This window comes from Haliotis rubra, unplaced genomic scaffold (genome assembly GCF_003918875.1).
Source record: "Haliotis rubra isolate DU_JTF1 unplaced genomic scaffold, ASM391887v1 Scf518, whole genome shotgun sequence".
In the NCBI taxonomy this organism is placed as follows: Eukaryota; Metazoa; Mollusca; class Gastropoda; order Lepetellida; family Haliotidae; genus Haliotis; species Haliotis rubra.
This window is the reverse complement of record NW_025767211.1, coordinates 184,136-212,128: the sequence shown is the minus strand read 5'-3', so window position 1 is coordinate 212,128 and position 27,993 is coordinate 184,136. Positions and strand designations below refer to the sequence as shown.

At 41.6% G+C, this 27,993-nt stretch overlaps 1 protein-coding gene across 1 annotated transcript; it reads left to right on the top strand.

Moving 5' to 3' along the window:
* Nucleotide 1: 1 nt before the first annotated feature.
* Nucleotides 2-27,830, top strand: LOC124292440 (nephrocystin-3-like). The gene is given in 32 exon segments (XM_046729519.1): nt 2-97; nt 2,008-2,122; nt 2,648-3,115; nt 3,656-3,797; nt 4,542-4,694; nt 5,112-5,245; nt 5,630-5,719; nt 5,721-5,728; nt 5,939-6,025; nt 6,141-6,230; nt 6,585-6,720; nt 7,362-7,523; nt 8,803-8,906; nt 9,672-9,786; nt 10,765-10,908; nt 11,155-11,252; nt 11,936-12,121; nt 15,314-15,455; nt 17,097-17,261; nt 17,868-17,971; nt 19,035-19,157; nt 19,365-19,404; nt 19,406-19,466; nt 20,200-20,297; nt 20,902-21,143; nt 22,090-22,165; nt 22,707-22,843; nt 23,470-23,641; nt 24,606-24,674; nt 25,611-25,736; nt 26,779-26,904; nt 27,759-27,830. Coding segments are annotated over 30 exon segments (3,861 nt in total). The 5' UTR covers nt 2-97; nt 2,008-2,122; nt 2,648-2,656.
* The last annotated feature ends 163 nt before the right edge of the window (nt 27,831-27,993 follow it).

The window sequence follows — 27,993 nt, the reverse complement described above, 5'->3', positions numbered from 1 at the left end:
ACTTCCGGTAAAAGATGTAAACAATGTCAGATTGAGAGCTCTCCAGTGAAATCTGTATTTTTGACCATGTCATCGTAACTGATCTGAAACATGCAAGGTGAGGTTAGAGTTTAGTTAAAGATTAGTTGTCGTATGAAAGAATATTGATATATTGAAAGAGTACTTCAATGGTTTTGATAAAACGTGTCACTGTCAGATTGTGTTTGTCAAAAGCAATGATAGAATGAAACTGAACGTCACAGCATGCTGTTAGTACATCCGCACGCGGGTGGGTCTATCGCTCTCCCTAGGAAGGTTACACAGGATATTCTAGCTCAAGGCCACCAACGAGCACACCTTGGTATAGTGCAAAGTCGTCTTATTATATGCTGGAATAAGAATGTACTAACCTGAGTTTAAACCTGCATGTCTATTCCCATATGGATAATAAATAACTGGAATATTGGTCAAAAGAGACCTGTGCCCAAGTCACTCACTGTATGCAATGCCAGCCCAGTCATCAAGGATGCTCTTAGTCCTTGTGGTTCCAAGTCATACTTAGCAGAGAGCAGTCCTATACAGTCAAGACATCACAGATCGGCTAAGTCATAGTATGATCATTGTGTTGTTGGGAACAAATCCCACGTTTGACTTCCACTAACTGCCGACTTCCCCAGTTTGACTTCCTCTTAAAGCTAGCTCACATGTTCAACATGTTTAAGACAACATTATACATGTTAAACCCAAATCACTACATGTGAGTGATCAACTTCTTCAATTAAAGGGGAAGTGTACATGAAAAATTCATGTTTCTTATGAGAAACAAAATGGTATTTTTTAACTAGTTCATTATCAATGTTTGAAAATGTACACTCATTTTTCTTACAATGAAAGTATAACCCTCAATATAAATGCTGAAATGTGAAGCCATTATGATGCCTTTGTTTGCCGAGCTAAACAGGCCAGAGTTACCGCCCTTTGATTATGATGTAATTGATGCCTCTTGATTTAGACTGGTCTCCTGTCTAGTCCCAAAGCAAAGGATATATATACTGACATCAATCCCGTGAAAAAGTATGCAAAAATACGAAAGAAGCATTAGAACTGAAAATGTAAGCAGTAAGATAGAAATGATCGTGTGTATTTTCATTCATAACCTCACGTCAATGGAAATACCAAATATGTATAACAATGTTGACATGCGTATGACGTCACTATCGGGAAGCGAGTATCTCAAAATGGCGTGTTCACCGGATATTTGGAAGGAAACTTTTCGTTGTTTCAAGCAACGTATAAACATAAATGTGCCATGTAAGTAGTCTGAAACAATCACTGATGGCTATACGTTTTAGTTTTGGTGCAAGAAGATGCTGCTGGAAAGACGACCGGCTCGGGTTGAATGTTATACAATCTAGTTACGTAGGTTACACAGGATATTCTAGTTCAAGGTACAGTGTATACGTTTTATCAAACCACAATGTCATCTCAGTGTAGAACTGATTACATAGCCAGCTGACGGCTAGGCAACAGATGGATGCCTGCTCATCGAGACACAAGAACCACACCAATATCTGCACCACGTTAAATGGGTCTAATAAGGTCTAACAACGTGATTCATTTATGAGTTGGGGACCAATGATGTTATTTCCAAGGGACATAAACCATGGTGTGTTTACTATGGACATAGAACTCTCGACTAATGTGGGAACTATGAATCGATATAACACAAAATATAAATTAGCTACTTCTGATATCTGCATAAAACTGCTTGACAAACACTTTTAATGATGAAAAAAAGCAATACAAAAAGGTTAATTTTCGTGTAAACTTGCCCTTTAAAGTGAAAATTACCAAATCAAAGTTGCAAATTCCCAGTTGTACAGCCTATGATTATGATGATCATCAGTTGTTGTGGGTACAGTTCCATACAATCATGATTCCTCAGTTCTAAACTCAAATAAAAACTAATTACAGGCAGCAAAAGGCTTTAGAATTAAATGTTTTTTCACAAGGTTCTATTTTTTACAGGATTGTGAAGGACACGTGACATTTTCGACAGTCGTCATTGATATGGGGCTGCAGTTGCCATCAGCTGTATTGCTTGTATGCACACAGCAGAAAGTCTTGCAGCGTGTTCCTTTAGGTTTGTCATTTTGGATTCAATTTTAAGCTTTCTTTGATAGTGTGTGACAGTATGTATCACTGACACATACACCTGATAAACAAGTTACATGGTAAACAGTAGTAAAGCATAGGCGGATCCAGAGTGGGGGCAGGGGTGCGCATCCCCACTTTTGTCCTGAAAGTTTATTAAATGACCAATGAAACTTGCATGAAAACAGGTGAAAATGAACTGTGCACCCCTTTCTCAAAAGGCTGTATCCACCCCTGTAAAGTTTATAGACTTCCGTAGGTAGAGACCTGTGGAATATCAAGTGATTGACGTCATGAGCAGCAATGTATGTACTTGGGATAAGATGACATTCATAATGTTATATTACCTGCTAGAATATTGTTTATAATAATATTGTTAGTAATAATAATGTATTATTACCTATCTTAAAAACATCAGTTGATCACACTTGTAGTTGAAGTTGTGCTGAAGAAACACTTTGAATACTGCATCAGTATTCAATATGATTTTTTCCCTTGTTTTCAATGTTTTCAGACCTGTAGAATGGGTGTTGGGGGCTCATTCCTTCGAGGTCAGGATGATGACGACATACTTGGCACTGACCTTGATGGTAATGGGGTCATTAAGAGAATCCCCATCGAGATCAAGCCTCGCGGTAAACTCGGACCGCTCCGAAGCGTCACTTCATTTGGGAAGAAATCTAAAGGAGGAAGTCTACGTTCAGCTCTATCCATCGATCTGGAAAACCCAGAAGTTGACAGAATCAAGAAGGACTTTGATATGTACAAGCTCAACAAAGATAATGAAATTATGGCCATGCAGAAGAAAGAACAAAAACTAGAAATGGAAAACAAGCGAATGAGAGCGGAACTTTTGGCGCTGCAGAACACGTGTACCAAACTCCGGAATGAGAAGGAGAGCTGTCTGGATGCAGAGATGCAAGCGCTTGCAAGGGCTTCAGCTTTTGAAAGTGATAGAGACAAAGTACAGCGGCAGTTTAAGGTGACGAGTGTTTGTTGTGTGATGTTATGTCCAACATTAAACTGTGACAGTCTAGGAGCACAGTGATAGAAACTGACATTATCATGATCTTTGAATTGCCATGTCTTGTCATGTCATGACAGACTAACCGTGGTAATATTCACAATTGGAGTAGCCCTCAAATCCTTTTGAGTAGTGTATGTTTTGAGATCTTTATCATGTGGATGCTTGTCATGATATGGCAGGGTAGCCCTGTGGTTAAAGAGTTCGCTCATCACACCAAGACCGAGGTTTGATTCCCCACATGGGTATAATATGTGAAGCCCATTTCTGGTGTCCCCGCCATGATATTGCTGGAATATTGCTAAAAGCGGCGTAAAACCATACTCACTCACTCACTTATCATGATGATTACGCTTTTTTATATTCTTGATCAATTTTAGTAGTATTGTGTTGAAAACATACCATAGTCTAGAAAAAGTGTTTGTTGAATAAATGTAACAACTTGACATTGATGATTGTAGATTATCTGAATGCAGTGTCTAATTTTCTTATATTCAGATATTTCGAGAAACAAAGGAAAATGAAATTCAAAATCTTCTTCGAGCTAAACGAGAGCTGGAGGGTCGATTAACCAAGCTGTCCCATGGTTTTACACCGGAAGATCTTGACACAGCGTCCAGATCCGAAGAAACATCCATAGGTGCGTGGAGTGGTGGGGTGGTGGAGTAGCCTTGTGGGTAAAGCGTTTGCCCATCTTGACTAAGATTTGGGTTTGATTCCCACATGAATACAATGTGGGAAGCCCATATTTTCATCCTGTATGTGATATTGTTGGAATACTGTTGAAGTGCCATAAACCATACTAATTTACTGGCTGTCTGACTAAAGGAGCCAGTTTTTCACTCTTACCAAGTCACAAGATAATTTATAAGCTGCATGTATACAAATCATAACATTCATGCCACATTTCACAAAAATGTCGTACCCGTGAAGATCCGGGTTAGAATTGATCTTCAGTAACCCATGCTTGTCGTAAGGGGTGACTAACAGGATCAGGTGGTCAGGCCCGCTGACTGGTTTGACACATGTCATCATATCCCAATTGCTTAGATTGATGTTCATGCTGTTGATCCCTGGATTGTATTGTCCAGACTCGAATATTTACAGTCCGCCGCCATATAGGTGGAATATTGCTGAGTGAAAATAAAACTAAACTCACTCACTCACTCACAAAACTGTCAAATGAAAATAGAGAAATTTAATTCATACTTATACTTTTTTACCCATTACCCATTCTACCATCGATGTTAATGTAACTTACATTCTCCAAGGGGTTTAAATTGAAAAGAAAAAATTGAATGGAGGTTTTTGAAAGAAACTATGTTTAAACCAACAAGTCAGGAGACAATCAGATAGCGTATCTATGTGTTGTGATTATGTGAAGGTAACTCAAACCCTGGAGACTGGTGGACAGCTCTGGAGAGTGAACCCTCCCTGGGTAGCACGGTGCAACTTCATCAACCAGCCTTCCTCCGTGGTCCGGAGTTTGCAAACAACATCATGGAGCTGGAAGGACCCTTCACAAACGTTAATAAAGGTCAGTTGTAGCTTTGAAACTGTTTTACCTAGTTTCTTCCTTTTGATATGTTTGAATATATCTTTCTGATAGAAACATGTCATAAGTATAGGATAAAGCATGACCCTCGGGCATTCCTCGAGTGAAAACATCCTTACTTCTTCGTAATGCCCGAGGGTAATGCTTTATCCAACTTATAAACCGACCGAAGATATTCTTTAGATATAATTTCAATATTTGGTATTTACTGTTGAAAGCAACTGGGATGAGACTGGCAGCCGACGCCTCGCCTTGCATGAGCAATGCACGTGCCCTGCACATGCGCTGCCGTCACTAAGTTAATTGAAATAGTGGTATGAGATATCAAGAAACCATATAGCAGAACTGAATCATTTCACACTGATGGTATACATGGTATAACTGACTGATATTGATCAGATGACTGGAGCACTGCCCTCGCCAACCTGACCCAGGTGATCCCCACCATCCCCGACCACAGCATCAGCAGCGTGTGCCGCCTCTACATCTCCGCACCCAGCAACATGCACGCTGAAGTCGAGCTCCTGGCAAAGGTAGATGAGTACTACATTGCTGTATTACTGGGTTTGAGAAGTATTAGGCCTAATTGAAGCACACAGGAAAAATATACAAAGCCAATAATTTCAGGCTGTGATTATAAATGACACGCAGTGACTGCTGTGTTCACTCACTCACTCACTCCAGACAGCCATCATTTCGCTGGAATATTGCTGACTGCGGCATTAAACAACAATCAATCAATCAATTATTGTATGCATCTGAACAGAAGGGCTCTCACAAGCTCTTGATCCTTACATTGTGGGCCATCATTATCAATATGGATTGGAAGTATTTTTGGCAAGTTTTGGCTCTATGTTGTCATGATCTATTACGAGAATGATCAGCTGGTCGATTAATGTATTGAGTTATATCTGCAGGAGTACGCCCCCAGTTTGAACAGTCTGTGTGAGAGTGAAGGGAGAGGTCTCGTCATCGTCCATCTGCCATATGATGACAGTGAAAACTTGTCACCACTCGTAAGTGTCATCATCAGCCATTGGGTTTTATCTTGATGACAACATTGCATATATTGTATCATTATCAGATGTGGTTTGTAAAAAAGGATAAATGTTTGTTTCATCAAAATATGTTTTATCAAAATATCTTTCCGGAATCAGCGTTAGCATAATAAGCTGCTTTCTATATTGAATAACATTCTGCATTGTTTATTCTTTTTTGACTTGCAGATGGTCGAGAGACAGATCAAAACTGAGGAAGAAACAGATTGAGCTTGCTTCTGTATTTCTTGTGTTGCTAGGAGACACTACAAATAGGTAACACTGTGATGACTCATCCTAAAATGTGATGTTTTTCAGGAAATTCTTTTTGCAAATTTTAGATTTACATGTTTCAGGTTTAAATTACAAGCTTCGAATTTACATCTTTCAGGTTTACAAGTTTTGAGGTGAAACATGGTCATCTGGAGAGTACCGAGATCCGTCCGACTGTCTACTGCTTTAGGGAAACGGGTAACAAGAGGTCAGAAACTAGATTATATTAGTCAAGCGTTGCATCCGTTAGCTTTTGGTCATTTGTTTAAGAGGCAAATTAATGAGTGTACAATCCTTTTTTTGTGAGCATCATACCAATACTTGTATGTTATCAAAGAGGTTGCGTTGTGTGACATGGTCCTGTGCACAGGGAACAAGTTGCAGATCAGGTAAAGGTAACAACATTGAACAATAATTGGCTGATGCACATGTTACCCCATTACATGTGGTATATCCCTAGGCAAGTAACTATAATTTGAAGTATACCTCCGTTCACCCAGCAGTTTGACTGACATATTCTTTGTGATATTTGCAACTTAGTGTTTATTATATTTCAATGCAGGACTAGTCAGGGTGAAGCTAAAGAAATAAAGACCAAGGTCAAAGAAAGTCGCAATGTCAAGGTCATCTCAGGGTACTCATCGCCAAATAAGGGAGCAGAAATGGTTTACACGGAACTTGTCAAGATCTTCAAGATGGTAACCTATGTGACATACTGAATAGGCAAAAGTAATAAGTTTATTAATGAACAATAGTTCAATGTGTGTTCTTCTGTGATAGTGTTGTAAAGTGTCATAAAATTGCTATGTTTGTAATTTTCGTGGAAAATGTGGAACCAAAGATTCAGGGTTTCTTGCGGAGCTTCTCCATGCATGTACGCAAGTGGCTAGGTCATCCCTGGGTATCTTGTTCCTCAGATTGAAATACAATAACAAATGTTAAGATTTCATATTTTTCTATATGATTGAGTGAGTTCAGTTTTACACCGCACTCAGCAATATTCCAGCTATGTGTCGGCGGTCTGTAAATAATCGAGTCTGGACCAGACAATCCACTGATCAACAGCATGAGCATCGATCTACACAAATGGGAACCGATGACATGTGTCAACCAAGTCAGCGAGTCTGACCACCCGATCCCAATAGTCGCCTCTTACGACAAGCATGGGTTACTGAAAGTACATTCTAACCCGGATTTTCACGGGTATTTTTCTATAAGACCCCACACACATACATAATTGTGCAATGTGTTACAATGACACTAATAATTCATAAACCATCGTAAGGTTAAACAACATCATGTGTTGAGTGATATAACAGATATATTTTGTCAATTCAAGGAGCTAGGAGTAAGTCTGCGTGAGAAGACAGAAGCAGAGGAACTGACAACCGACGCCCCTGAGCTGTTCGAGGGCGTGGTGTGGGACGTCCACTATGACTATGAGCAGATGGAGGCTCTCAGCTATGCGGTTTACTCCAGTTGTGAACTGGGTTTTGAAAGGGTAAGGTTAATTATGAAACTTTATTTTGCTCTTCCTTGAATAGACATTACTGTGTACTTGCAATGGATTGCTTGTCTCCTGTGAATACTATTCGTGGCATCCAAAAATATACAAAGCTGTTCCCCGAGAGGGTACTGCCAAACCATTCTTTCAATGAATGTTATTCCGACAACAGTTTTAATTGCAGTATATTTGTGAATTTTGATTGTTGTTAAACTTTCATGCAATTGCCAGCAACTAGAGGGATGGTGTAAATCTGGCTGGGTAAGCATTGTAAGACCCCATAGCCCCCAGTATGGTGGCCTAACTTTTGTCGCTGGCAATGTTTTATGGCAATCCATAGCCCCATTTTATGTTGTGTTGTTGAATAATGATTTAGTACTTTTAAATGATTTCAAACTATTTTTGAATATGATCTGTGATAATTTAGTTGTTATACTGTCCTTCAATGACAGCTTTTTATAAAGTATATATATGTATCATGATATGGCTGAAATATTGCTGATGCGACATAAAATTTGAACTCACTCACACCCTGATAAACGGCTGTATCTCCATGTATCCCCCAACAGCAAATGTTTATTTGGTGGTCAGGCTTTGTGACAGGGTTGACTGAATGTCAGCATACCCTCACAGCATGGGTTATTGCTCATAATATCCACCACTGGTTTTCCTGGACTTGATTATTTACAGGCAACTGTCAAGTATCTGAAATATTTACATAACACAAAACCAAATATCCACTTTGATAAGATAAATGATTCAAACAGCTGTATATATTTGCATGCAACAGAGCTGGCAGTGTGAACTATTTTTATTCATTGTTGATGTGTATGCATACAGGTGTAGTATTGTTATAATGTTATAACCATGGAGGACTGCCTCCGTGGTGTAGTGGTTTGAGTGTCCGCCAGGAGAGCGGAAGGTCGCGGGTTCGATCCCAAAAGACGTTAAAATATGGTACTTGTTGGTCCCTGCCTGGCGCTCGGCAGTAATGGGTACAACAAGGACTGGTCGGCTCGACCTTTCCTGTCTGAGTGGGATATTCATTAACTGTGGCATGGTATCTCAGTGAGCTAGCACTATAAAACCAGCCTGGGCTGGTACAAGCAGCCACACATACACACACATGCACGTCGTCATATGAGCGAGATATTCTCAAGTACGACATTAAACCCAATTTCACCTCACCTATAAGCATGGATATGATAATAAAATTAACTCAAACATACCTTCTGTTTCTATGAAGTTTATGCGATTGTGATTTGTGATGTTGTAGTACTACGAGAGGCTAAATGCCCACGTGTCTGCAGCCGGACCTCTACCCCCCTTACTGGTGACCGGGGGCTCAGGGTCGGGACGGTCACTCCTCCTCTCAAAGTGGTCAGTATTCAATAGCCTTGTCAATAGCCTTGTCAATAGCCTTGCAATAGCCTTGTCAATAGCCTTGTCAATAGCCTTGTCTAGCCATTGGAATTAGATTTCTAGCCCGTGAAGATCCTGGTTAGAATTGGTCTTCAACAGCACATGCTTGTCGTAAGAGGTGACACTTCACCACAGGATTGGGCAGTCAGGTTTCGCTGACTTGGTTGACACATGTCATCGTATCCCAACTGCGTAGATTGATGCTCATGCTGTTCATCACTGGATTGCCTGGTCCAGATTTTGTATTATTTATAGACTGCCACCATATAGCTGGAGTGCAGCGTTACACAACAAACAAACAAACAATTAGATTTCTGTGAAGTAAGCATCTGTTATTTACACTTCTTAAAGGCTAATTTAAATGCACTCATGTACAAGTCTGTATGACTTCATAGCAAGTGGCTCATTGATTGATGGGACACAAGATGTAATTATGCAACAGAGAATAAACTATTAGACATTATTAGATGCAAAATTGTACTTGTTACTCAGCCTGGTACTCTGCATAAAGGCAACAAAACAGGGACTGGTTGGCTCGGAGTCAATCTGCTGTGTCTGTGTACATATCCCTGTACTTTGCACATCGTATCTTCGTAGGCGAGGACTATAGAACTGGCCAAAGTCTGATCTAGTACAAGCATCAATGCACATTAATCTTGAATAACCCCATTTCAACTCACCTTCTTCCATAGAACACAATCTGACATGATGACTGTCTTACAGGATTCAGCTGCAGCAAGAGAAATGTCCGGGCACCCTGGTGCTGTTCCACTTTGTGGGCTCCCCATCCTCCATCAGCGCAGACCCCATCATCATGATCCGGAGACTCACCTCACAGGTACAACAAACACAGGACATAGATGGCGCCACATGCAGTGTCCTTTTGATGTCCCAGGATCAGATGATTGTAGAATTGAATGAAGTACTGATGTCCGAGACATCATCCATTCTCAGTCAGCATGTTGCTCATGTTCATGATTATCATAAAAGTTGAATATATATGACATTTACCACTTGAGGCTTGGCTCCAACATGGGGATTTAATTATTTTAGTCTTCTAATGAGTTATGTGCTAACAAATTTTATGGATAACAACTTCTTTTACTTTGTGAGTCAAGAATCATTCCTGCCAGACAACAGTACAAGAATCTGTATCAAAACGTTGCACCCATGGAAAGAAAAAAAAGTTGTTATCCATACAATTTGTCAATATTGTACTTCCCAACTTCTAAATTGCCACTCAAAGAAGTTATGCAAATCATGGAAAGCCTCTCAAAGAAGTTACGCAAATCATGGAAAACCTCTCAAAGAAGTTATGCAAATCATGGAAAGCCACTCAAAGAAGTTATGCAAATCATGGAAAACCTCTCAAAGAAGTTATGCAAATCATGGAAAGCCACTCAAACAAATCATGGAAAGCCACTCAAAGAAGTTATGCAAATCATGGAAAACCTCTCAAATCATGGAAAGCCTCTCAAAGAAGTTATGCAAATCATGGAAAGCCACTCAAAGAAGTTATGCAAATCATGGAAAACCTCTCAAAGAAGTTATGCAAATCATGGAAAGCCACTCAAAGAAGTTATGCAAATCATGGAAAACCTCTCAAAGAAGTTATGCAAATCATGGAAATAGTGAGAGGGCATGCTGGTCATAATGAATTCTGCAGTATCTGCTGGCCAGAGTAGCATCCCAACTTAGTCTTAGGTCTCAAATCTGCATCAAATCTAAGTCAGCGAGCCTGACCTCACAATTCTTTTAGACGCCTCTTGTGATATACATCCTGTAGAGCCGCTTCATATCTGTATTGTTGTGCCAGCTGATGCAGCATGTGACCACACCCCCAGCCCTGACCGGTGACCCAGTGCGTCTGGTGGAGGAGTTCCCCCGCTGGCTGGAGAAAGTATCTGCCAAGTCCCCAGGTGGCACCATCCTCATCTTGGACTCTGTCGACAGGTTCCCGGTAAGCTACACTCACTGGTCTACTGGCTCCGAGTAACTTGCTCTTGACCCATGATTTGAATCTGATAGTGATGATGATTTAGAGTTTTTATGTGTGATATTCTGACATGATGTGTATTTCACTCTCGGACATACACCTGGTGGTGGTGGTGGTGGTGGTGGTGATGATGATGATGATGATGATGATGATGATGATGATGATGATGATGATGATGATGATGATGATGATGATGATGATGATTTTCAGCAAGTAGATGTTCACTTGAAGTGGCTGCTGGACCCGCTGCCAGTGGATGCCCGGGTAATCGTGTCATGTCATGAGGACACATGTCTTCAGACCTGGAGGTATGTTACAGACACATGAGATACTGTTTGTGAGATTTTATGATAACAAATGTTCCATGATATTGAGTTATTTTTTTATCATGTTTTTATTAGTGCTGGTAAAGGGAGAATTGTGGGCCGTGGTGGGCGAGCTGTCTAAAGCGCCAGGCTAGTGATCCAGCGAGCTTGAGGTGCCGGGATCGAGCCCACTTGTGACCGGGCGTAAAAACCTTGAGCAACACTTGTGACAACCCTAGTGTACAGTACACAACCCTGTGCGTAAAAGAACCCATGAGTCAACTTGGTGTGAATACATGCAAAACCCAGTGGGTACCTCATAAACTTGGATGGTGAATATGTCCCACCACCCAGCTGTGAACCTCATAAGGATGGGAAAGCCACACTAACTTGGTGCGCCTAGTGGCTGCAAGAGTTGTATGATCCCAAGGGAGTTGAGATTGATAATACGATGTGCCGTTGAGAATGACATCCAGTGATCGATTGAAAAACAAAGCGCCTTTGAGGAGCTGAACTGGATATCGGCGCTATACAAATGTTAGCATAATAATAATTGTACAAGTTGGTTCATGGTGGATACAGGGGGAAAGACAACCTTTTCACGTGGTAATGCAAATATTTTTTATGGAGATAGTCTGTTTAGTGGAAAGTGGTGAAATGTTTATACAATGTTTATATTTGTTCAGATCGTGGCCAACACTTTGTGTAGAACCATTAACCAACAAGAATGTGAAGGAACTGATACGAGCGGAGGTGGCCACTCTCGATGCCTTCGTAAGCCCTGAGTTTGAATCCAAGATACTGACACATTGCCGGACACCGTCCACCTGCTGTCCACTGTATGTCATGGTGCTGGCCAGACACATTGCCAGGTGAGCTACAACTTGCTACGCTCATAAGAATTCACATTAATTCAGCACTGGGATTTTAATTAATTTCCAGTCTATGTATAATTAGCCCGTTTGTTTTTGGTCATCATTAAAGATGTTGAATTCAATTTTCAAGTCATTCTTTTTGAGTAATGGAAACAATTTGGGGAGCATAAAATACATCTTATAACTGAACATATCAGTTGTATTGCATATGAGACTAAATGACCAGCATGATGTCTGTTTACAATACAAAGGTGATCTCTCATAATTATGTCACCGCCTCCGTGGTGTAGTGGTTGAAGCATCTGCCCAGAGAGCGGAAGGTCGAGGAATCGATCCCTGGCCGCGTCATACCAAAAGACATTAAAATATGGTACTGGCTGGTCCCCTGCCTGGCGCCAGCATTAATGGGTACAACAAGGACTGGTCGGTTCGGAGTCAGTATAATGTGTCTGAGTGGGTATTCATGCTTCACTGCATTACGCATGGTATCTTAGTGGGCTAGCACTATAAAACCAGCTTTAAGTCTGGGCTAGTACAAGCAGCCGCGACACATACACATACACACGCACGATGCACGCCGCCATATGAGCAAAATATTCTCAAGTACGACATTAAACCCCATTTCACCTCACCTCACCTCATAATTATTTAAAGTGAGAAGAAGTTATTGAAAGTAAACTAGAGACCAGAAATGTTTGTGTGTCAACCAAGTTGAGTTTGTACTTGTATGTGAACTGACATGAGCGGAGGCTGCCTCACCAAAATGTGTTTTAGTAGAACTGAAGTGGTTGCACTATATACTTGCAGAAACTCTTGAGGTTATTGTGTCATGTGCAGAGGAACTGTTCACATATAGCAGTTCTGTGGAAACAGTTGTCTTGTAATATCCCCCTAAGGGTCCGTTCATAATTTATTGCCACTGTGTGTGTGTGTGTGTGTGCGTGCGGCGTCGTCGCGTATGCGTCGCGTCGCGTATTGGCAGAGAGAGAGAGAGAGAGTGAGAGATATGATGATGATTTTTTAAGGGGTCACCCATTTTGTTCTGGGGAGCTGGGGGTCAGCAATTTTGTACACATGTACTAGGGGGTCAGCAATTTTGTACATAAAAATATGTTTAAACTTATGCTTAGAAATCATGGGAAGGGGGGAGGGGTAAGTGATTTTGTACACATGACATGAAAGGCTGGGGTCACTTATTTTGTACATAAATTTTAGGGGGTTCATTCACATTGTACATGCTTCTCCATTAAAATCATCATCACCACCCTGGCCATAAATTATGAACGGTCCCTAAACAAGATAAGCCATACAGTTTTACAATTCAGGAGTGCATTTTACAGATTGAATAAACACACAGTGGCAGGTTATAGCATTCAAACCAATGAAGGTGGAAACTAAAGGAGATACTATATATATACTTAGAGGTTTTCAGACTTGCTTTCATTAACATGGCTGCAGTTTCTGACTCCTTTTTAGCCAAGTTCGTTACATGGGTGGTTTGTTGTTTGTTACATGGGTGGTTTGTTGTTTGTTACATGGGTGGTTTGTTGTTTGTTACATGGGTGGTTTGTTGTCTGTTACATGGGTGGTTTGTTGTTTGTTACATGGGTGGTTTGTTGTTTGTTACATGGGTGGTTTGTTGTTCGTTACATGGGTGGCTTGTTGTTTGTTACGTGGGTGGTTGTTCGTTACATGGGTGGTTTGTTGTTTGTTACATGGGTGGTTGTTACATGTGTAGTTTGTATTGTTCGTTACACATGGGTGGCTGTTTGTTTGTTACATGGGTGGTTTGTTGTTTGTTACATGGGTGCTCTGTTGTTTGTTACATGGGTGGTTTGTTGTTTGTTACATGGGTGGTTTGTTGTTTGTTACATGGGTGGTTTGTTGTTTGTTACATGGGTGGTTTGTTGTTTGTTACATGGGTGGTTTGTTGTTTGTTACATGGGTGGTTTGTTGTTCGTTACATGGGTGGTTTGTTGTTTGTTACTTGGGTGGTTTGTTGTTTGTTACATGGGTGGCTTGTTGTTTGTTACATGGGTGGTTTTGTTTGTTACATTGTTTGTTACATGGGTGGTTTGTTGTTCGTTACATGGGTGGTTTGTTGTTTGTTACATGGGTGGTTTGTTGTTCGTTACATGGTTTGGGTGGTTACATGGGTGGTTTGTTTGTTACATGGGTGGTTTTTGTTTGTTACATGTTCGTTACATGGGTGGTTTGTTGTTTGTTACATGGGTGGTTTGTTGTTCGTTACATGGGTGGTTTGTTGTTCGTTACATGGGTGGTTTGTTGTTTGTTACATGGGTGGTTTGTTGTTCGTTACATGGGTGGTTTGTTGTTTGTTACATGGGTGGTTTGTTGTTTGTTACATGGGTGGTTTGTTGTTCGTTACATGGGTGGTTTGTTGTTTGTTACATGGGTGGTTTGTTGTTTGTTGCTATTACATGGGTGGTTTGTTGTTTGTTGCATGGGTGGTTTGTTGTTCGTTACATGGTTTGTGGTTTGTTGTTCGTTACATGGGTGGTTTGTTGTTTGTTACATGGGTGGTTTGTTGTTTGTTACATGGGTGGTTTGTTGTTTGTTACATGGGTGGTTTGTTGTTCGTTACATGGGTGGTTTGTTGTTTGTTACATGGGTGGTTTGTTGTTTGTTACATGGGTGGTTTGTTACATTACATGGGTGGTTTGTTGTTTGTTACATGTTACATGGGTGGCTTGTTGTTTGTTACATGGGTGGTTTGTTGTGGGTTCTGTTGGTTACATGTTGTTTGTTACATGGGTGGTTTGTTGTTTGTTACATGGGTGGTTTGTTGTTTGTTACATGGGTGACTTGTTGTTTGTTACATGGGTGGCTTGTTGTTTGTTACGTGGGTGGTTTGTTGTTCGTTATATGGGTGGTGGCTTGTTGTTTTTGTTACATGGGTGGTTTGTTGTTCGTTACATGGGTGGTTTGTTGTTTGTTACATGGGTGGTTTGTTGTTTGTTACATGGGTGGTTTGTTGTTTGTTACATGGGTGGTTTGTTGTTCGTTACATGGGTGGTTTGTTGTTTGTTACATGGGTGGTTTGTTGTTCGTTACATGGGTGGCTTGTTTGTTACGTGGGTGGTTTGTTATTCGTTACATGGGTGGTTTGTTGTTTGTTACATGGGTAGTTTGTTGTTTGTTACATGGGTGGTTTGTTGTTTGTTACAGTTTCTGCCAGCATGAAGACAAGCTGCGGGTCAGCCTGGACAACTTGCTGACCACAGTGGACTGTGAGGACCTGTACCTTGTGATCATTGACATCCTGAGGGGGGAGTATGAAACTGATGACACCAGGGGCTACATCAGACAGGTGACTTCACTGACATTTGATTATCTGCTAAGTGAAGATTGGGTCCATGACAATACATCTGTTGTTTGACAAGGTGAAGTGTTTCAAGTCCAGTGCTATTTGTGTTTCAGATCCTGCTCTAAATGTTTTGTATGCTGTGGTACTTGTGTTTCAGATCCTGTGCTACCCATGTTTTAGATCCTGTGTTCCCTCTGTTTCAGATCCTGTGTTCCCTTTGTTTCAGATCCTGTGCTCCCAGTGTTTCAGATCCTGTGTTCCCTTTGTTTCAGATCCTGTGTTTCCTTTGTTTCAGATCCTGTGCAACCTGTGTTTCAGATCCTGTGCTACCTGTGTTTCATATCCTGTGCTACCTGTGTTTCAGATCCTGTGCTACCCTGTGTTTCAGATCCTGTGTTCCCTTTGTTTCAGATCCTGTGTTGCCTGTGTTTCAGATACTGTGTTACCTTTGTTTCAGATCCTGTGCTACCTGTGTTTCGATCCTGTGTTCCCTGTGTTTCAGATCCTGTGTTGGTCCCTTGTTTCAGATCATGTGCTAACTTTGTTTCAGATCTTTACCGTTTCAGATTACCTGTGTTCCCTTTGTTTCAGATCCTGTGTTCCCTTTGTTTCAGATCCTGTGCTACCTGTGTTTCAGATCATGTGCTTCAGATCATGTGTTTCAGATCATGTGCTACCTGTGTTTCAGATCCTGTGCTACCTGTGTTTCAGATCCTGTGCTACCTTTGTTTCAGATCCTGTGCTTCAGATCCTGTGCTTCCTGTGTTTCAGATCCTGTGCTACCTGTGTTTCAGATCCTGTGCAACCTGTGTTTCAGATCCTGTGCTACCTGTGTTTCAGATCCTGTGCTACCTGTGTTTCAGATCCTGTGCTTCCTGTGTTTCAGATCCTGTGCTTCCTGTGTTTCAGATCCTGTGCTACCTGTGTTTCAGATCCTGTGTTCCCTTTGTTTCAGATCATGTGCTAACTTTGTTTCAGATCCTGTGCAACCCGTGTTTCAGATCCTGTGATCCTGTGCTACCTGTGTTTCAGATCCTGTGCTCCCAGTGTTTGTGTTTCAGATCCTGTGTTCCCTGTGTTTCAGATCCTGTTTACCTGTTTTGCTTGTGTTTCAGATCCTGTGTTACCTGTGTTTCAGATCCTGTGTTACCTGTGTTTCAGATCCTGTGCTATCCATGTTTCAGATCCTGTGTTACCTGTGTTTCAGATCCTGTGCTACTCATGTTTCAGATCCTGTGCTACCTGTGTTTCAGATCCTGTGTTCCCTGTGTTTCAGATCCTGTGTTACCTGTGTTTCAGATCCTGTGTTACCTGTGTTTCAGATCCTGTGCTACCTGTGTTTCAGATCCTATGCTACCTGTGTTTCAGATCCTGTGCTCCCAGTGTTTCAGATCCTGTGTTCCCTTTGTTTCAGATCCTGTTTTGCCTGTGTTTCAGATCCTGTGCTACCTGTGTTTCAGATCCTGAGCTACCTGTGTTTCAGATCCTGTTTTGCTTGTGTTTCAGATCCTGTGTTACCTGTGTTTCAGATCCTGTGCTACCTGTGTTTCAGATCCTGTGCTACCTGTGTTTCAGATCCTGTGCTACCTGTGTTTCAGATCCTGTGCTACCCATGTTTCAGATCCTGTGCTACCTGTGTTTCAGATCCTGTGCTACATGTGTGCCAGTCGGTGCGGCATGAGGGAGGAGGAGCTGTTTCGGCTGATCCCCAGTTTGACATGGAATCTGCTGGCACAGTTCTACGAGGCCTTCTCATCACACCTGATCATCAAGTACCACTCAGGACTCCTCACATTTGCCCATGAACAGGTAACTGGTCTGGTAGAAGAATTTACCAATGAAAATGAAAGTATGAAAGGAAATAATCTTCGTTCTTTGCCATTACCTTGTATAGTATTGCCAAACATTGGAAAAAGTAGTGCAACACAGAATTTGCTTATGCTCACAGTATTTCATGGCTGTATTGCTGTCATAACATTAAATGGGTATGTAATAAAAGCAGGAAAGAGCACCACAGTCATTAACTCTCAGAAAGTCCAAGAGGTCCATGTACAGATAATTGTGTAGCTAACCCAGAAAGTAGACTTGGATGACTAGGTGATGAGGCTGTTCCTCTTTTCTCCTTGAAACAAGACTGAGAAGACAGAGATGGTTTCTGTCTAAGGTATTCCCCACCTGGATCCAGTTGCACAAGACAATCTTAGCACTAAGACGATCATAAGCCTACATTTAAGTATAGGAGTTATGATTGCCGTAGCTTTGTGCAAGCGGTTCCTGCATCACTCTGGCATGATACCACTGAGGTGTATATTGAGGGCTTCAGTTAGACAGTAAGCTGGGGTATCAATAAGTCTGCAGTATTAGGTAGTAGTACAAGGTCTTATCGTTTCTACTCATGTTTCATCCTACTTTCAGGTCAGGCAAGCAGTTTTTGACTACTGCTTTGGTAAGGATGATGTTGAAGTCAGTTTTGAGGCCACTCGGCAGGAATTGGTGGAGTATTTCTCTAACTTTCTACAGTGAGTTGTTTCCCACTATTTGACTTTAAATGTTTGTGTATACCTTTGCACTCCTGTTAACATAATAGTCAATCAGATTGTTTATGACTAACTTGGTTCTTAACTATGAGCAAAGATCGGAGGACGTCCCATCATGGGTCATGTCAGAATGACCAGTTCCTTGACCAGTCTTCATGGTTTAGCATTCAGTATGTTTCTCCATGTTTCACTATTTCACTACCAACAAATCATGCTTAGGCCTGGTATTCAAGTCCTCAGACAACATGACTGACTGACTGAGTTTAGTTTAACGCCGCTTTTAGCAATATTCCAGCAATATCACGGCGGGGGACACCAGAAATAGGCTTAACACACTGTGCCCATGTCAGACAACATGAGCTCTTAGATTACATCTCACACATGACAACATTTCTCATGCAACACTGTGTCACAACCCTGCACTTACCTACCCTATACCAGTGTTTAAAACTTCCAAAATTCTAAGCCAGACACCTGGACTGGTAACTTTAAAGATTACCAGTGCGGATACAAACTTGCCTGCCTGGTTTTCAACAATAAAAAACCAAAGTAAATTCAAGTTTCTGAATACTTTACTGCATGTATTGTAACGTTAAGGCTAAGGTACATGGCCTGGTTTACAAACCAGAAATCTGTTGCATTTTCTGCCTCAAAATCAAGATAAAAGAAATATCTACCAGAGCACCAGACAGGCTGCTTTTGAAATTTGATCGTCCGAGATGAAAATAGACTGTTCCGATGGTCGGGCAGGCGGAATTTTTAACGCTGCCTATACATTATTAAATATTAGGCTAAAGGAACAAAGAAAATTATGCACAGACTTGAGCTCATTTGATTTGTGTTACGTTTACACAGCTGCACTGCAAGGTTTCATATAAAGTATGTTCATTGAGTATACCCTGTGTTAACCCTCATCAGGTTTTGCCTGTCACTTTCCTGATTGAGTAAGCAACACTCTGTATTGACTATATGTGTCAAGTTGAATACAGTAGTAGATTATTCCTGGCAATGCCTGGCCGTTCCTGCTAACCTGGTCATGTTTCAGTCTGGGGAAGGTGACCTGTCGTGTTTGTGATGAGATGCCCTGGCTCATCAAGCTTACAGGAGACAAGGAGATGCTGAAGTCCTGCATCCTCAACCTGTCTGTGTTCCAGAGACTCTATGCAAAGTGAGTTGTGAAGTCAATCTTCAGTCTCTATCTTTGTTTGAATTACATAAGCATATAACTGATGTGGTTTACTGTGCTGCGTAAGAAGGGTATTAATAACGTTTAACACTGAGCCACATCATATAAATTCACAGACTTTTGTTGGCACTTGATAAGGCAAGACACATGTATAAGTACTTGTGGTAGCTCTGTGTTGGTTTGTTTCAGAGGTCGTTGTTCGGAGCTCATCAGCTACTGGCAAATTGTAGGGGGGAGATAAGAACTCGATGCCTGATGCCTACTTCACTGCCACTAAAAAATTAGAAGAAAGTAAGTGAAAATATGACTGATTGTTTACTCTATATATAGAGTGAGGAGTTAAAATATCGAGCCATTCTACAATATGTATATTGTGATCAAAATATAGAGTAATATGTTCTTTTCAAAGGGCAATGACAGCACGGAAACTTCATGAACTATTTTACATGTGCTGATGCTGTGGTAGAATTGGTCCCCCCTGGCTGTAGGAGGTGACCAGAGGGTGGTCATGCTCTCTGACTTGGTTGATTTTGTGTCACTGGACCCTCATAACCACTCATAAAATCTTCAACTGGATTATTTACAGTGGCAGTCTGTAAATAATCGATTCTGGAACAAACAATCCAGTGATCAACATCATGAGCATTTTTCTATACAATTGGGATACGATGACATGTGTCAACCAAGTCAGTGAGCCTGACCACCCGATCCTGTTAGTTGCCTGATACGACAAGGGTGTTGGGAGGTTCTCATAATGTCAGCCACTGGTTTGTCCAACAAAGATTTCATTGTGTGGCCGCTGTGATATTGCTTTATTGTTGCTAACTGTAGTGTAAAAACAACAACAATAATCATGATAATAAGGAGTTTCTTTGTTGACTTGATCATTCTGTTATATGTCTACAATATATTCATAGGCATTTGGTCTGAGATGGTGTTGTTTTTCACACCTGTTCCAAAGATCAGGTAGTGTAGACATGTATATTGTGTTGAGGAGAAACTTCAGTCCATAATGTTGGATCAGCTTCAGGTCACTTTGACGGCCTCCTGACCCCAGCACGGATTGCAGACATGTACGAGACACTGGGGAGATTCCTTAAGGATATGGGACTGCTCAAGCAGGTACTGTCTCAGAGTGACTGTAAGCCTTCAAAGGCTGGGCTCCAGACAGTTGTTAGTGTCAGGATCTGCTGTTTGTGGTTGGAAATCCCAGATATCTCTCATTTTGTTACTCATAACTCATAACTTGTTGGTTTACAGTGACATGTATTTTGACTGTGACAGTGAATTATGATCTTTAACCAATGGTGTCATTTTTGAATGAACTGACAAAACAGAGTCCAAGAAAACATTTAATTAATCAAAACTTGATATGAATATACAGTAAAGTATGTAATAATATATGATATAATATTTAATGCAATAGGACTACTAATTGTAATTCCTTATAACCATAATCAGCGGTGGAAGCCGTGGTGGCTGAGCGGGTTAGGCGGCTGACTTTGTGTGCTGGCGATTAGGTGCCTGACTCTGAGGGTGTGGGTTTGAATCCTGGATGGGACTCAACCGAAGAAATGTACTAGAATCTGTATGCATTTCGACTGAAATATACAGCAAGTGGCCAGGACAAGAGTAACTGTTCATTATATCCCTCATTTGTTATATGAGTGTATACATACATGAGTGTATAAACATACTTACAGTATATCTATATTTGACTTCCCAGGCTCTGCCCGCACTGCAGCGAGCTCTGGAGGTGCGAGAAACTGCCCTTGACCCTGACCATCCAGTGGTGGCAAGGTCACTACATCAGCTGGCAGGCCTCCACGCTCAGTGGGGCAAGTTCAGCACAGCCCAGGCCTACTACCAACAGGCTCTGGAGATCTATGAGAATGCTTACGGGAGAGATCACTACCTCCTGGCAAAGGAACTGGATGCTTTAGCTCTACTGTATCAAAAACAAGAAAAGTAAGATGGGATTTTGTGTAGTTTGTGTTCCAGTCATTGAATCTTTCATCTGTCATTAATTGTATTCTGTTCTATTTAATCTTTGATTTTCGATTGAGATGCCATGGGTCTTATTTTCCACTTCAGTGCCTGTTTTTATTATCATTAAAATGTTCCAAGTATTATTTCCAGGGCTCCAGATAATTTTTCAACATCAGGAGTAAGTTCTCCTTATTTTTGCAATATAGGAGTACTGGAAAAACCTTAAAATCATTTCCTACCGTATCGTGCTTATTTTTTATCCGTACATACGCCGATATGGCCCTTATCTAGAGCTCTGATTTCTATTAATTTCCATGTTGGTTGTATTTAAGTTTTGAGTGTGATTGTGTGCATGGTTTAGGATTGGATTTAAGAATGATTTAAAGTTTAAATTGCTGGGCCCTTTTCCACAAAGCATTCATTGTGTTGAGAATGTTGAAGGTCTATGTTGAAAATACGTCAGTCATCCACTCATTATGGTCACTCTATGCATCAGTTCCTGGGTAAAAGTTATTTACTATTGCGATCATGCAATGCATTGGTACAAGCAGCGTTATGTGGTACATGGTCCTATGTACAGCGCATAGAAGACAAATTAGATGGAATGGAAGCAATGCTGGTCATGGAGAGATGTCTGGGGACTGTATTCAGGCTGATTCCAGAGGGTTAATGGGGTTGCTTGGTTTGTTGTTTAATGCTGTACTCTGCAATGTTCCAGCTATATGGCGGCGGTCTGTAAATAATCGTGTCTGGGCCAGACAATGCAGTGATTAACATATCATGAGGATCAATCTACGCAATTGGGATACGCAATTGACATGTCTCAACCAAGTCAGCGAGTCTGACCACCCGATCTCGTTAGTTGCCTCTTACGACAAACATGGGTTACTGAAGACCAATTCTAACCCAAATCTTCACGTTTCAGACATGAGCAAGCAGAACCTTTGAAGAAGCGAGCAATGTCCATCAAGAAGAAAGCCAGAACACCAAGAGTCAATTCAGTGAGTATCTGATTGTTAATGGTCTTACATGTGTGTTATGATCTCCACAACATTTCTGGGGCGGTGGGGTAGCCTAATGGTTAAAGCGTTGGCTCGTCATGCCGAAGACCCGGGTTCGAATCCCCACATGGGCACAATGTGTGAAGCCCATTTCTGGTGTCCCCTGCTGTGATGTTGCTGGAATATTGCTAAAAGCGGCGTAAAACCAAACTCAGTCAGTCCACAACATTTCTGAAATACAGACTTGGTCCAGTATGAATGGTCCCTTTTAAAAATAATCCAGTGAAGAAGTAACGACTGGTGCTCCAATAAACACATGGCTATGAAATGGCTTAAAATACACTTGTGTTCGTGTGTATCAGAAGAAAAATGGTAAATGCTTACTATCAAGTGTTTATCAGCTAAATACTGATTTGTTGGGAAACTTCCTTGACTGTTACTACTAAGATTTAAGGACAACACTACTGGTGTATTGGCCAATACAATTTTCTGTGTCTGAACTCTACAGTGTATCAGTGTTTAAACCTTCACATTTTCCCAGGGTCAGATACGAGGCATCGACCTGCTCCGTAGAAGGACTCTTCATCTGGAGGAGCTGGCCATGGGATCTGACTCCCCTGAACAGGCTCGTACACTCAACGAACTCGGGGTCTTGTACTACCTGCAGAGCAACTTCGAGTGAGAGTGTTTACCTTTTGATTTCTACTCATCTTGTTGTTTGTTATTGAAATGAAGTTTTAATCATGTATGTTTCATAGGGCTAAAGTAAGTGTAATTCTACCTGGTAAGAGAAGGTAACTCCATGCAGATCATGATATTGACAAACTTTATGGATGATTCCTGCTTGACAATTGTAGAAGAATCTGTAATGAAATGTCGTTTGTTAAAGTTGTTATCCATGTAGTTTGTCAATATTGTACTTCCCTGGCCCAACTTCTAAAGTGCCACTCAAAGAAAGTATGTAAATCTTGGAAAGCCTCTCAAAGAAGTTGCAAATCATTGAAATCCTGGAAAGCCACTGAAAGAAGTTATGCAAATAATGGAAATAGTGAGGGGGTTATTCTGCAGTCATGGAAATAGTGCTCGCCAGAGTTCTGTAGCATCCCAACTTAGGATTGGGGCTCAAATCTGAGTTTTACCTTGATTATGTTTCTGGGTTTTTCCCAGGTTTTACTGAAGTTGTGAATGCCTGAGACCTGCATAGCTTCAGACTTTCTTCCCACTCTTCAGCTAGCAAGATGTAATAATGATGAAATACTGTTGAAAGCAACAATCAAACTTCCATGTACATCCCTGCTTTTCAGTACTGCTGAAACATTCTTCAAGAAGTCGTTGGAGATGAGAGAAGCGACGCTGGGTCCGGATCACGCTGACCTGGCCCAGTCTCTCAACAACCTGGCAGCATTCTACAATGACAGGAAACAGTTTGATAAGGCCGAGCCTCTGTATGAGAGGGCGCTGCAGATCAGACTGAAGGTGAGTACAATGACAGGAAACAGTTTGATAAGGCCGAGCCTCTGTATGAGAGGGCACTGCAGATCAGACTGAAGGTGAGTACAATGACAGGAAACAGTTTGATAAGGCCGAGCCTCTGTATGAGAGGGCACTGCAGATCAGACTGAAGGTGAGTACAATGACAGGAAACAGTTTGATAAGGCCCGAGCCTCTGTATGAGAGGGCACTGCAGATCAGACTGAAGGTGAGTACAATGACAGGAAACAGTTTGATAAGGCCGAGCCTCTGTATGAGAGGGCACTGCAGATCAGACTGAAGGTGAGTACAATGACAGGAAACAGTTTGATAAGGCCGAGCCTCTGTATGAGAGGGCACTGCAGATCAGACTGAAGGTGAGTACAATGACAGGAAACAGTTTGATAAGGCCGAGCCTCTGTATGAGAGGGCGCTGCAGATCAGACTGAAGGTGAGTACAATGACAGGAAACGGTTTGATAAGGCCCGAGCCTCTGTATGAGAGGGCACTGCAGATCAGACTGAAGGTGAGTACAATGACAGGAAACAGTTTGATAAGGCCGAGCCTCTGGCTGATGTATTAGAGGGCGCTGCAGATCAGACTGAAGGTGTGTACTTCGGGATTTGGGTTAGAATAGAGCTCTGGCGATGTATTAGGAGGCCACTAGAGGAGGGCTAGAAAAGTCTAGTAATTGATGATGTATGTGCAGAAGCCTGGGTGGTGTATGGACTGAATACTGTGTTAACAGATCTGGACTGGGAATAAGTTGGACAGAGGATTGGATGATGTTTGACAAGGGATTGGATGATTTTAGGAACCTGTTTTAACTGAGGTTGAATATTTGTACAAGTTTCCGACAGATGACACTATGTGAGAAATAAGCAATATGTCGGAAAGCGCACATTAAATCTAAAAATCATCATCATCATAAACTGTCCATTTACGCTCTTGTTCTCGCCTTGTGTTTCAGTATCTGAGTGGAGACAGCCCAGCCTGTGCTGGTATCATCAAGAATCTTGCCATGCTGTATAAGAAACAGGTAAGTATCATGGCATATTATAGTACATTTGTATAGGACTAATTTAGATGCGGCCCTTTGAGGATTCCAGGTCAGAATAGGTCCCAGACAACCAAGCTGGTTATATGAGGTTGATATGGATACCTGCAGCCTAACTCGGTGAGTTGGTCAGTTGCAGGTCATTGACCACAGAGGGGATGGATCATTGCTTGTAATATCAATCACTGACTTTGGAACTAAACAATAAACCAACAAACAGTTAAATTCCCTGTGATGAGGTGAGGTGAGGTGAAATTGGGTTTAACGTCGTGCTTGAGAATATTTCGCTCATATGACGACGTGCATGTATGTGTATGTGCGGCTGCTTGTACTAGCCCAGACTTAAGCTGGTTTTATAGTGCTAGCCCACTGAGATACCATGCCGCAGTGAAGCATGAATACCCCACTCAGACACATTCTACTGACTCCGAGCCGACCAGTCCTTGTTGTACCCATTAATGCCGAGCGTCAGGCAGGGACCAACAAGTACCATATTTTAACGTCTTTTGGTATGATGCGGTCGGGGATCAAACCCCACGACCTTCCGCTCTCGGCGGACGCTCTAACCACTACACCACGGAGGCGGTCTAAATTCCCTGTGAGAAGTATTGGCGTCCTCATTGTGTTGAGAGAAGTCTGACTGATTGTTGTTGTCACTTCAATCAAGGTCTTTCATACTCAATGTTCATAGTGCTGTTTTGATAAATGGATGGTCTGTTTTTTACTCTGAACACGTTCACTAACAGTGCAGGTGATGCAGCTTAATATATGTTTGTATCATATGCCTAGTCAGGGGATTAACATTACGGTTTTAGATCAAGGTCAGAATTTATGAATATGAAAGAACATTTTCAAATAAAAAATATGTTTCATATTGGACGGAGATCATGTGAGAGATGTGATGGTCTCCATTTACAGGGCAAGTATGAGAAGGCAGAGCCACTGTACAAGCAGGCTGTGGACATCAGGGAGAAGTCTTTTGGTCCACATCACCCATCTGTGGCAACTGCGCTGGTTAACCTTGCTGTCCTGTACTCTCAACAGGTGAGTCATCCCAGATGACCTGTACTCCCAACATGTGAGTCATCCCAGATGACCTGTGTACTCCCAACAGGTGAGTCATCCCAGATGACCTGTGTACTCCCAACAGGTGAGTCATCCCAGATGACCTGTACTCCCAACAGGTGAGTCATCCTAGATGACCTGTACTCCCAACAGGTGAGTCATCCTAGATGACCTGTACTCCCAACAGGTGAGTCATCCCAGATGACCTGTACTCCCAACAGGTGAGTCATCCTAGATGACCTGTACTCCCAACAGGTGAGTCATCCTAGATGACCTGTACTCCCAACAGGTGAGTTATCCTAGATGACCTGTACTCCCAACAGTTGAGTTATCCTAGATGACCTGTACTCCCAACAGTTGAGTTATCCTAGATGACCTGTACTCCCAACAGGTGAGTCATCCTAGATGACCTGTACTCCCAACAGGTGAGTTATCCTAGATGACCTGTACTCCCAACAGGTGAGTCATCCCAGATGACCCAGGTGAGTTATCCTAGATGACCTGTACTCCCAACAGGTGAGTTATCCTAGATGACCTGTACTCCCAACAGGTGAGTTATCCTAGATGACCTGTACTCCCAACAGGTGAGTCATCCTAGATGACCTGTACTCCCAACAGGTGAGTTATCCTAGATGACCTGTACTCCCAACAGGTGAGTCATCCTAGATGACCTGTACTCCCAACAGGTGAGTCATCCTAGATGACCTGTACTCCCAACAGGTGAGTTATCCTAGATGACCTGTGTGCTCCCAACAGGTGAGTCATCCTAGATGACCTGTACTCCCAACAGGTGAACAGGTGAATTTATCCAAGATGACCTACTTCTACTCCCAACACTTAGAGGTGAGTTAACAGGTGAGTTCATTTAAAAAAGTCTTTCATGTCCTCTCAACAGTTCTCCTTTAAGTGGCATTTAGAAGCTGGCTCCTCTCAACAGGTAACATAGATTATTTTGGTATTATTTGTCTATTTTTCCTAAATGGTTATATGTTCAAGAATTCAACATTCTCTGTTTGTCCAGAACAAGTTCAGTGAGGCTGAGCCTCTGTATGAAAGAGCACTGAAAATCTATGAGGAGAGCTTTGGACCAAGTCATCCTACCGTTGCAGAAACCTTGCGCAATCTTGCTGTCATGAAGTATGAAATGGTGAGCAATAATATCTTGTTTGGGATACCTCTTTCATGTTACTCTAAAAATGTATCCCAGGGACTCAGATCCTCTAATTTTACTTCAGGTGGCCAGACCTTAAATTAGTAGATGAAATAACTGACCACATAGGTAAACCAGCCCACAACCATCCATCATTTCCTTACGACTTTCATTGAACACTATCAACTAAAGGCTTGCCTGGTCCAGACTGGGACAAATATGTAGTGATTTGACAGAAATATGTTTTTCATCCTTTCTTAAACAACTCATTTCACTTCCATATTTGGGTTAGTTTATACCCTGTGAATTTGTTGTACAGAGTTATGTCCCTCAACTATGCCAGGATCTGCTTGTGAATATGATCCTTGGTCCTCCTAAGAGGTGTTTTCTGGGGTTGCACTAGATCTGTGAATGTCAATGACATGCAGCATCATATGAAGCTTTGTTGATCACTGCATTGTCTGGTCCAGACTCGATTATTTACAGACCGCCATATAGCTGGAATATTGCTGAGTGTGGCATTAAACAACAACCAACCAACCAATCATGTGAAGCTTACCCCCACGTTGTGTTGTCAGGCTGCAAAATAATAGAAGTACTCTTCACCAGTGACAATTAAACCCTCTGAGAATGTCTGTAGTTTCATGTTTCCTCTGTAGTTTTAAACTTTGATGTGTCGAACATACAGCTGCCTCAAAGTAAAAACTTGTTTCCAGCATATTCCTTCCTTATTTATGTTTTTGTTGTTTCAAACCTCAGAAAACTCAAATAAATTACTAATGTCCCTTCAAATTCTACATTGGTGTTAAACTGTATATACTTTGCTAAATGGATATTGTTCTGGTTCACAGAAAGACTTTGAGACAGCAGCAAAGCTGTACAAGAAGGCAACTGAGATGAAGGAGAGAGATGAAGGAGAGTGAGACTAAAACTCCACCATCAAAAATATCCTACAGGGTGTTCAAGGTTCTATCTCGTTCTGAGGAGGAGTTCTGGTGGCTCCACCATCAAAAATATCCTACAAACTCCATTCCATCAAAAATATCCTACACAACTAGCTATAGCAGTGTTCATTCTTCAGCTATA